Below are 10,532 nucleotides of genomic sequence, written 5' to 3' on the forward strand. Positions count from 1 at the left end.
AATAAAGACTCTCATGGTCCCTTCCAACTCTATAATTCTGTGATTCTTATTTCCGCCCTGGCCGACCAGATGCCTATTGTCATGAATGAGCCAGCTCCCAGTGACGGTTTGCAGTCAGCTCTCAGTGAAGCTTTGCAACCAGCTGAAGAAAGCAGCCAGGAGCATAGCTGCAAAGCCTCCCGTTTTCCCCGGGAAATCCCCGTTTTTCCAGCTGTTCCTAGCTGAAAAAACATTTTTTTTTGTTTCCCCCCGGTTTATTTTGGCGCGGCGGCCATTTTGGAACTGGGCGGAGCATGCTCAGAAGCGACTTTTGATGCTGCTCTGCCCAGTTCCAAAATGGCTGCAGTGCGACTTCTGGCGCGGTGGCCATTTTGGAACTGGGCAAAGCAGCATCAAAAGTCACTTCTGAGCATGCTCCGCCCAGTTCCAAAATGGCGGCAACACTACTTCTGGTCTGCTATTTTCGGCCCGGTCCCTTATTTCTCTGACAGCAACTTGGCAGGTATGGCCAGGAACAGAGCAGGTTAACTGCCAGGCAGGGTGAGCTCCAATTCATAATCACAAATACTATATTGTAAGACTGTAGTACATAATGCTTGAGCTGTATGAGTCATACAAATAAATTGATGTTAAATGAAATGCAGTAACCAAACAGCCTCGGGGGGGGGGGGAACAGCCTCTCCAACTTCCCAGGGTATTTTCACACCTCCTAGAGGCGCCTTTTCCTTGTCGGTTCCCCACAGAGAGCATTTTGGCAGAGTGTCCCGCAAGCAATATTCAATATTGACCACATTCCTGGAGAACCATTGAAAATGAAGCTCTCAAGGATGCAGTCAATAGCATATTGGAGGGAGGGAGAAGAGGTGCACAGTACCCTTTTTTTAAAAAATGTAACTTTGTTGTGAGCTTATCCTCATGTCAAATTTAATAGGATGCATTTTTACACTTCAGTAGTAGCCAGCAAATTTCGCCCCCACCCACAGCCCCTCGGCCCAGCAGACCAAAATTCCTACCAGCATTAGTTAACAACACCCACAAGCCCTTTCCATTCCTCAGGCGCGACTAAAATCTTTTGCAAGGGAGCCTCGTACAAAGATAGTGGAGAGCCACTTTGGAATGAATGACGCCTCTTTTCACTTCGGAAAGACAACAGACTTGCTGCCTGGCTTTTGAGGTCTTTTGATCGTTCAGGCTGCAAAAAGTAGGGAAAGGTTCTGGGTTTCTATTGCCCTTCCCAACACGGAAGGGTTTGGTCCCCCTTACCTCCCCCGTCACCAACACCAAGGGCAAGTTAAGACATGAGCTGCCGCAGTAGGAAATACGCCAAGCCGGAAACCCCAGCAGCTGCTGTGATGGCCAGCAGCCGCACCAGGAGGAAGTCCATGGAGTCCTCCAACGAGGAGTGCAGCTTCAGGACCTGCTTCCTCGTGGTCTCGACGTCTCTCGAGTTGTCGATGACGTGGCCGGCCAGCTTGACCTTTTGGTCGAGGGGCAGCTGGGCGGCAATGCGTGCTTCGGCCTCCGCCTGGGTCAGCCCGTTCCGGCACATAAGGCGGGACAACTGGCTCTGTGGGTCACTTGGCAAAGGAAGGGAAGAGGAACTGAGCTCAGCGAGAAAGTCAGAAAGGGCTGTGTGTGTGTGTGTGTGTGTGTGTGTGTGTGTGTGTGTGTACACCCCCTCCCATCTATCTAGTCAATTCCTGCTGCTCTTACACACTCCAGCATGGCTAAGACATGGAAAATCAGGGAGAGACTATGGCCACATACACACTTTGGCTGATTAATATTCTACAGCCTTTTTTAATGTGTCTGTTATTGTTTTGCTGTTTTGGTTTAATTATCTACTTGTGGTTTATCTTGCATTTTATTCTGTGAACGGCCCTGAGATCTTCTGATGAATGGAACGGACCTCCAGAACGAATTAAGTTCTTAACCCGAGGTACCACTGTACAGTACAGTCGTACCTTGGTTTTCAAACAGCTTATCGTTGTCAAACGTTTTAGCTCCCGAACACCGCAAACCCGGAAGTGGCTGTTCCAGTTTGCAAACTATTTTTGGAAGGCGAACGTCCGACGGGGCTTCTGATTGGCTGCAGGAGCTTCCTGCAGCCAATCAGAAGCCGCACTTTGGTTTCCGAATGTTTTGGAAGTTGAACGGACTTCGAGAACGGGTTCTGTTCGACTCCAAAGTACGACTGTACGAGCAATCAGTTATAATGGATTCGGGTCATCTGAATGGTCACATGGAAATCCCATGTAAGCAGAGCTTGGATGACCGACCATCTGTCATGTATGATCTAGTTGAGATTCCTGCATTTTAGGGGGCTAGACTAGATGACTCTGGGGGGTCCCTTCCAACTCTAAATTCTATGATTCCTGACTCAGTTCAGGAGCCAATGCATTGCAATGGGCATCCTCTGCCCTTTGTTGCATCAGACTGACTGGTGGTTTTGCATAACAACATAACAACATCATTCCCTGTAATGTCCTTACCAGTACACAAGAACGGTGTGCTTCATGAACTTTGTCAGCGTGTTGGTTTCAAAAAGTAGTGGGATATCCAGGATCACATACCGATGGCCTGGGGAGGGGAGGAGGGAGGTGAATTTTGTATAGGAAATGTTGTAGAAACTGCAAGCATTCATTCCACACACGCACAACGAGTTTTGTGTAAAGCGCTGCAAATTCAAGAGTTTGTGTGATTTCCTCCCGTTGTCAGATTCTGGAGTAAAATTTGGGAGACTCCCTGCCTGAAATCAAAAGTGGAATTTTTTACAGTTGCAATCCGAAGAGTTGAGAACAAAGAGAGAGATCTCTTCAGAGTAACTCTGAATCAACAAAGCCAAAAGGCACAAAGGGATCAGGAATAACTCATATGGGCGTAATATTTGATAAAGAATTAAAGCAGGGGTTGGCAATTTTTTTTAAGCCGTGGGCCTGTCCACTGTCCCTCAGACCTTGTGGCGGGCCAGAGAAGTGGCACCAGGGAGGGGGGAGCTGGATGAAGAGGTGAGGGGGGCAAATAGTCCTCCTCCCCACCCCCCTGCCCCAGCCGCTGCACTTACCTTCCCAGGGGCTGCCACCGCTGCTGCTGCTGCTTCTCGTGGGTAGGCAGAGGGAGCTCGTCCGCTCTGCTCTCTGGCCCACAGGAGCACCAGGGCGGCAGTGGCAGGAAGATGAGTGGCATGAAAGGGCGGCTCTGGAGAGGGGCTGCTTAAAATGGCGCTCAGCCAGCTCAGCCCAGCCCCCTTCCTCCTCTAGGCAGGGCGGGGAGAAGCCAAGTGGAGGGAGGGAGGAGGTGCCGCCACCACCGCGGTGTGTGTGAGGGAGAGAGGCAAAAAATGGAATGGCGCAGGGGGGGAAATGGTGCAGCCCAAACGAACAGAATCCCCACACTGATCCATGGACTGTCCGCGGGCCAGATCCTGAAGGCAACTGGGCCTGATCTGGCCCGTGGGCCATAGTTTGCCGACGCAAGTGAAACGAACAACTGACGAGAATTAAAACCTCACAGAGGAGAAGAAAGGAGAACTTCACCTGTGAATTTACAAATTATTATATGTGTCGATTGAAGTTAATTTCTGTAAGCTGTAGTATAAGGGATTTTATCAAGAATGGATTGTATTTGGCTTGAGCAACAGTTTGGAGGCAGAATTAAAGGGAATAAGACCTTAAAGTACAGCAAGCGGGAAGCCACACAAAATTTATAATTGGCTATGTAATTGATTTGTATTTGAATTGGTATTGCTCTTTGGTGTTAAAGTAAAAGGTACCTTTATCTGATGTTAATATAATATGGCGCAGATTGGATTTTTGTAATTGAAAATTAATAAAAATTATTTAGCAACAACAACAACAAAATTGGGCCAGGATCCATGTACTGAACAAGGCATCGGGATGTTGTTTTTCTGACCAGGGAACGCCTCTGGCTTCATGTGGCAAACTCCTTCGGAAGCACAGGGAAGTTCCAGCATTATAGTGTGCAGTTCAAAGGAGGAGCCGCTTTTATAATATTGCCACTAATTGAAATGACGGGAGTTGAATTACTTCAGTTACCTTAATTTGCAGAAAAGTCTAGGTCTTCTGAAGAAAAAAGCTTTGAAGATCACCAGTGAGGCTATTTTCCCAGTTCCCTAAATGCTTTCCCCTCTCATCTAAGGGGGTTATATTGGCCTTAGAAACTGGAAGGCAGAGAGTTCTGGCTCTCCCTCCCACCCTGTCTACTTTCAATGAGTTCCTCCTTGTAAGGCGACCCTTCTCTGCTACCCCGAGACCTCCAAAGCAGCCAGCGATATTATCAGGCCCTTGACTAGACAGATTTGTCAGCTGTATTTGTTACAGTTATCAGAGGAATGAAAGGGAATAGAAAGATGCTGCAGAAATCCCAGCTGTCAAACCATTATTTTACCTTATCGAGTTCAAAAAGAGCTTTTATAAGAGCGCCCGGGAAAAGTGTGTGTGTATGTGTGGGGTGCCGGGGGTGCGTGCGAGCATTTCAGAAGGTATGACATTATGCACAATACTTCCCAAAGACTCTTTTGTGTGTGCTCTTTAAAGGCAACGTTAAGGGAGCAAAAATGCAAAGGGCAAGGATAAAGAAGGGAGAATTCTCAGGATGTAAGCAGTGAATGGATGAGCGCAAACACGGCACAAAGGAAGCAGCTCAGAGGCCTTTTTACAGCCCATCCCCTCTTGGCCGGCAAAGGAAAATAAAATAAAATACAGGGCAAAGGGAGATGATGCAGCTTTTGTCAGCGTGTATCGATGCCCCGAGGATTCTGCAAAGTAAAATAAAAATTAAAAAGCAACCTCACCAGTAGCTTACCCAGCATAAAGTATTTCAAGATCTGCTTTAGCATCTCCTTCTGTATCTCAGGGTGAGTGATGGAATTCAGCAGCCTACGTTTTTCAGGCTGAGAGAAAACTATGCTTCCTAGAGCTTCGCGGTTGATCTCGCCGCTCTCCAGGAGAATTTCGGGGCCAAAGGAGTGCACAATGCGCTGGTATGCCAGGAAGCATGGCTGGACCACTGAGGAAAGAGGGGTTAACATTAAGACTCCAACACAGTTGCTTTCGATTTTTTGTCAGGGGTAGCACTGGGAAACTCAATCAGAGCTTGCAAGTTGAGAAGCGTCGCTTGCGATAAGACAGTTTGCGTCAATTCCTACATATGCTCATTCATTCATCTAATCTGTCCCGCTGCCCCATTAATTTGCAAATTTTGCTTTTTGAAAACCCGCATGAACATTTGTATTTAAAATATGCTTTCTTATCACAAAATGCATATTTAAAATGCACTACTTCTCGACATATGCGTTTCTATCCTAATATGTGCATTTATAACGCATACTGCGCCTTTTCCTGAGTCGAGAAATTTGGAGATGTGTGAAATCTGACAGATAACCACATTCTGAGCTGCACGTTAGGCCAGCAATTGCAGATCAGCTGGCATGAGAATCCACAGCAACCCCAGCTTCAACTGGCCCAAACTATTTGCAGAGGTCCTTCAACTGGCAAAAAGACATTTCCAAGTGCTGTCGACGGAGGGATGAGACGAATGCAGCTTCTCTTCCTCGCAAGCAGAAAGCCACATGAGCTCTAACAAGCTTTCTGCATTTAGAGCTCCTGCCTCCAGCCCCAATCCACAGGCTAACAAACAAGTATACAAGATCTGCTCTATTAGAACAGAGCAGTAGCTCAGCATCCTGTCTTTCTAGCAGCAGTGAGTCAAATGAGTTTAGAAGCTCACATCTATATATATATAAATGTAGAAGGTGCATGTTTGTACCTTGAGTGGGCGGGATTTTGCCAGTATGTTGCATGTTGTTTGTTGGATGTCCACTGGAGGGGGCACTTTTTTGTATAGAAATCCAGGTTTCTACGTACCTGTCCTAGGTGTGTCATCTGGCCAATGTAAGTGGATAGAGACACTCCCACATGTGCACCCGATGTTATGGGCAAATTTTAGGGCAATCGGTTGTGAAGAAAGGTGCGGCCGTACAAACATGCACCTTCTACATTTTTATATATATAGGTGCACCTCTGGGTTATTTGTGGGGCATAGGAATTCGTTCATTTCCCCCCCCCCTTCAAAATATAGTCTGGCCCCCCACAAGGTCTGAGGGACAGTGGACCGGCCCCCTGCTGAAAACGTTTGCTGACCCCTGCCTTAAGCAAAGAATTAAGCCCAATTCCCCAGTGCTACAGGCCTGATCCAAATTAACCCTCTATTCCAGGGGTCAGCAACCTTTTTCAGCCGTGGGCCGGTCCACTGTCCCTCAGACCTTGTGGGGGGCTGGACTATATTTTGGGGGGAAATATGAAGCAATTCCTATGCCCCACAAATAACCCAGAGATGCATTTTAAATAAAAGGACACATTCTACTCATGTAAAAACACAAGGCAGGCCCCACAAATAACCCAGAGATGCATTTTAAATAAAAGGACACATTCTACTCATGTAAAAACATGCTGATTCCTGGACGTCCGTGGGCTAGATTTAGAAGGCGATTGGGCCGCATCCGGCCCCCAGGCCTTAGTTTGGGGACCCCTGCTCTATTCTTCCTCAGCAGCTTTTTTTTGAGGAAGAAACCCAGTATGTGGGTAGGCCCCAAGACAACTGGAAGACTGCATGGCATGTGGCATTGGCCTGGAATCTATTTATTTGTTTCATTTTTATCCCACAAATGGATCCAGGCCGAGAACCCAATAGCAGACCCAACAACAACTCCCTTGGGGATCCTGGAGGATCTATTGCCTCTGGCCAGTGATCCACTGGTGAACAAAAGCGCATCTTCTGTTCACCCTCATACCAAGGAGCACAGGCTGGCTCACCTTGTCGGGCTATAACATCAGCATCAATGACAACGCAGCCCAGTTCCTGCAGCATAGCAACCACTGTACTTTTTCCTGATGCAATGCCACCCGTCAATCCTACCAGGTACATCCTGCCCTGGATGGAAAAGAAAAAAGACCATTATGCGACAAAAGAAATGCGAAACTCAGCTTGTGCTCATTTGTAAACTTCGTTCTGAAGAGCTTCAACTTTTCCCTACTCTCATTCTCAACCCACCTCGCCACCTAACATCCTATCAGGGTGGATTTGATTTAAATCAAATTGATTCAAACCAGTAAGACTCGATTTAAATCATTTTTTTTAATAAGAAGACTCATTCTTGCTGGGATAATCTTAATATTTACAACCAGATGAAGGTTTCATTTTTGGAATAATAAGTTTTCAAGAGTACTGTAGTTTTTACAGTTATATCAAAAATTACTGATTTGGTTATACTACAGTATTAGAAATACATAGACAGATAATTCATCTCCACCTGTAATTAGACCCATTATTGTAGTATCATCTGCAAACTTAGTAATTGCAGTAGATGGATTTCTGGCCAAACCAGTGTTGTAAAGGGTTCAAGGGAACCCTTAGGTCCTAACAAGAGCATGGCTCAGGCCCTCTGCAATATGCTACTGTGTTCCACCTCCAGTATCTCTTATTTATCCCAGTTTATCATTACTAATCAGTACAGACTTTGCATTTGAAATCTGTAGTTCTTAAAAGAGAGAGAGAGCGCAAAAACTGGCTGTTGTTTAACTTTGGAAAGGCAGGGTTGGAGTTTTGAAAAACGGAGATTCCTCCAGAAAAACTGGGAGAAAACAAATATAATTCACTGCTTTCTTCTGCCGCAGGTGTGGAGCCCCCTGCCACCTACACCTCCAAAATTTCTGTTATTTATTTTTTAAAAGAGAGAGAGAAGCGCTGAAGGATAGAACTGTCTGGCTACCCTGGGATCCCTTCCACTTAATCTCAGAGGCGAGGTGACTTGCTGAGGTGGCTCAACAGTGAATGCGGCGCGGGAACTCTGCACGTTCTCAGAAACTCTCGGTACGCCGCGCAGGAAATAAACCCGAATAAGCTTGTTCTCCCATGGGATATGCCTACCCTCCCAGCCCCCGGGTTCAGCAAAGGAAGGGTTCCGATCCTCGCGAAAACATCCCACACTCACGAGTAGTTCGGTTCCGCCACCAAATGCTGACCGAGACCTTTTCGCCCTCTCGTCGGCTTCACCCGTGTCCAACTTTTCCGACTTCCTATTGGCAGAGAGAAGTCACGCTGGGAAACCCAACCAATCGCTGCCACGGAGGCTGGGCTCTGCTTCCCCAAGCGCGAAGCCAGTGTCGCGATTTGAGGGAGAACGAGGCGGGGAGCAAGGTATGGGCAAGGAATTCGAAAGGCTTCCTGGCGGTCAAAGCTAGTTTTAAAGCTGCTCCTCTTCGCAAGCGAAAAAGACAGAAGCTCATTCACTGCATTCTTTTTCGACGCCTGCTAAAGGCATTCTTATTTAAACAAGCCTACCTTAATGTTTAGAAAGCCTGTATGAGTTTTAATTTGTTAGGGTCTGTTCATTCTTTGTGTGCCACTTTTCCACACACACACAAAAAATCATGTTTACAACCAATAAACAGGAATGCATTTCAAACAAAGACTACAAAAAAAACCCTATTATATTGGGGTTCTAACTCTAAATTACGGTGCAAATTTTTAAAGCTCTATCTTGTCTATTTATCCATATGTAAACCTCTCTGAAGCTTTCCCCTACAATCAAGCGGTATATAAATTTTGTGAAATAAATAAACAAACTAGTAGTAGATGCAGATGGTGACAGCAGTCACGAAATTAAAAGACGCCTGCTTCTTGAGAGAAAAGCAATGACAAACCTAGACAGCATCTTAAAAAGCAGAGACATCACCTTGCCGACAAAGGTCCGTATAGTTAAAGCTATGGTTTTCCCAGTAGTGATGTATGGAAGTGAGAGCTGGACCATAAAGAAGGCTGATCGCTGAAGAATTGATGCTTTTGAATTATGGTGCTGGAGGAGACTCTTGAGAGTCCCATGGACTGCAAGAAGATCAAACCTATCCATTCTGAAGGAAATCAGCCCTGAGCGCTCACTGGAAGGACAGATCGTGAAGCTGAGGCTCCAATACTTTGGTCACCTCATGAGAAGAGAAGACTCCCTGGAAACGACCCTGAGATTGGGAAAGATGGAGGGCACAAGGAGAAGGGGACGACAGAGGATGAGATGGTTGGACAGTGTTCTCGAAGCTACCAACATGAGTTTGACCAAACTGCGGGAGGCAGTGGGAGACAGGAGTGCCTGGTGTGCTCTGGTCCATGGGGTCACAAAGTGTCCATGGGGTCACGACTAAACAACAACAACAACAGTAGTAGAAATATATATTTTAAAATATTTAAAAATGTCCAGTAGCACCACTTAGTTGGTCTCTAAGGTGCTACTGGACATTTTTTTATTTTTTAAATATATATTTCTACTGCGTCAGACCAACATGGCTACCTACCTGAATCAAAACTAGTAGTATCGACTGGGTGCTTGAAAGTCTTTGGGACAAAATCCCAGCTGACAGAGGCAGCTGGATGACAGTTCTGTGGTAGAGTACTGTAGATCCTTTGAATGCAAGCTGCCCTCCCTCCCCTGGTTAAATTAGGATTGTTGCCAGTTCTTGAATTTAAAATTTCTGATAGGCCCTGGAATGCAAAAATCTCTATTTTCAGCTAGTGTTTAACTTAAAAACAAAACACTATAGACTTGTGGGGGACATTCTCCCTTCTTGCTTTTGGGACAACTTACTTGAAAACAAACAAAAAACCACCTAGTTCCCTCCCTGCCCCAAGTAGATTAGTTAGTGTAGTTGTGTCTTGAATGTTGATGGACTTTGGCTGGGGAAATCGGGTTTAAATATCTACTCAACAGGATGACCTGCACTCAGCCAAACCTCACAGAAATTGTTGTGCTCTCCCTGGGCTGGGACATATGTACTGTATATTCTGCTTGCTGCTCCCCTGAGGGAAGGAGGTATAAACATGTGCCGCAATAGAAATAAATAAACCCCAATATTCAGACCCTTGCAGCTCCTGTTAAAAGAGGATTTTAGGTGTTTGGAGGCTCTGTGAGGCTCTGGAGAACTGCTGCCAGCCAAGGTAGAAATAGCAGAATCTTTTTCATTTGCTAAATCTGATAGCAAAATAATGGCTTCAGTAGCATCCCCTCTTATTTGGTGGTTATCCAAAAAGTCTAGGAGACACTGAAACCAAAAAGTTTAATTAACACTATATTTTGAACTTGTGCAGAGGAGGGTGACTCATATGATAGCTCAGTTAGTACAGCACAAGACTCTTAATCTCAGGATTGTGGGTTCGAGCCCCATGTTGGGCAAAAATATTCCTGCATTGTAAGGCCCTGGACTAGGTGATCCTCACGGTCCCTTCCAACTCCACAATTCTTGGAATCTGTGAATCTATGATAAAGGATTGGGAATCCAAGCCTTATAAGAAACGGTTGAGGGAGTTGGGAATGTTTAGCTTGGAGAAGATTTAAAGGAGATATGCTAGCCATCTTCAAATATTTGAACAGTTGTCACATGAAAGATGGAGCAAGCTTGTTTGCTGCTGCTCCAGAACCAACTTAAATGAGATTCCAGCATTGCAAGGGCTTTGATAAAGGCACC

At 45.9% G+C, this 10,532-nt stretch overlaps 1 protein-coding gene across 2 annotated transcripts; it reads right to left on the reverse strand.

The window, feature by feature from the left end:
- Window positions 1-439: 439 nt before the first annotated feature.
- Window positions 440-8,087, reverse strand: DCAKD (dephospho-CoA kinase domain containing). 2 transcript variants are annotated; one of them, XM_035135624.2, is made up of 5 exons: window positions 8,012-8,087; window positions 6,834-6,951; window positions 4,825-5,028; window positions 2,493-2,580; window positions 440-1,577 (listed from the first exon to the last, which is right to left on the reverse strand). In XM_035135624.2, the coding sequence occupies exons 2-5, from the start codon at window positions 6,943-6,945 to the stop codon at window positions 1,292-1,294; spliced, it is 690 nt and encodes a 229-aa protein (XP_034991515.1). In that variant the 5' UTR covers window positions 6,946-6,951; window positions 8,012-8,087; the 3' UTR covers window positions 440-1,291. The 2 variants fall into 2 exon arrangements, with proteins under 2 accessions (XP_034991515.1, XP_034991516.1); XM_035135625.2 differs by having other exon boundaries at window positions 7,948-8,027.
- Between the last annotated feature and the right edge of the window lie 2,445 nt (window positions 8,088-10,532).

The sequence above is a fragment of the Zootoca vivipara genome, chromosome 13 (genome assembly GCF_963506605.1).
Source record: "Zootoca vivipara chromosome 13, rZooViv1.1, whole genome shotgun sequence".
NCBI classification, from domain to species: domain Eukaryota; kingdom Metazoa; phylum Chordata; class Lepidosauria; order Squamata; family Lacertidae; genus Zootoca; species Zootoca vivipara.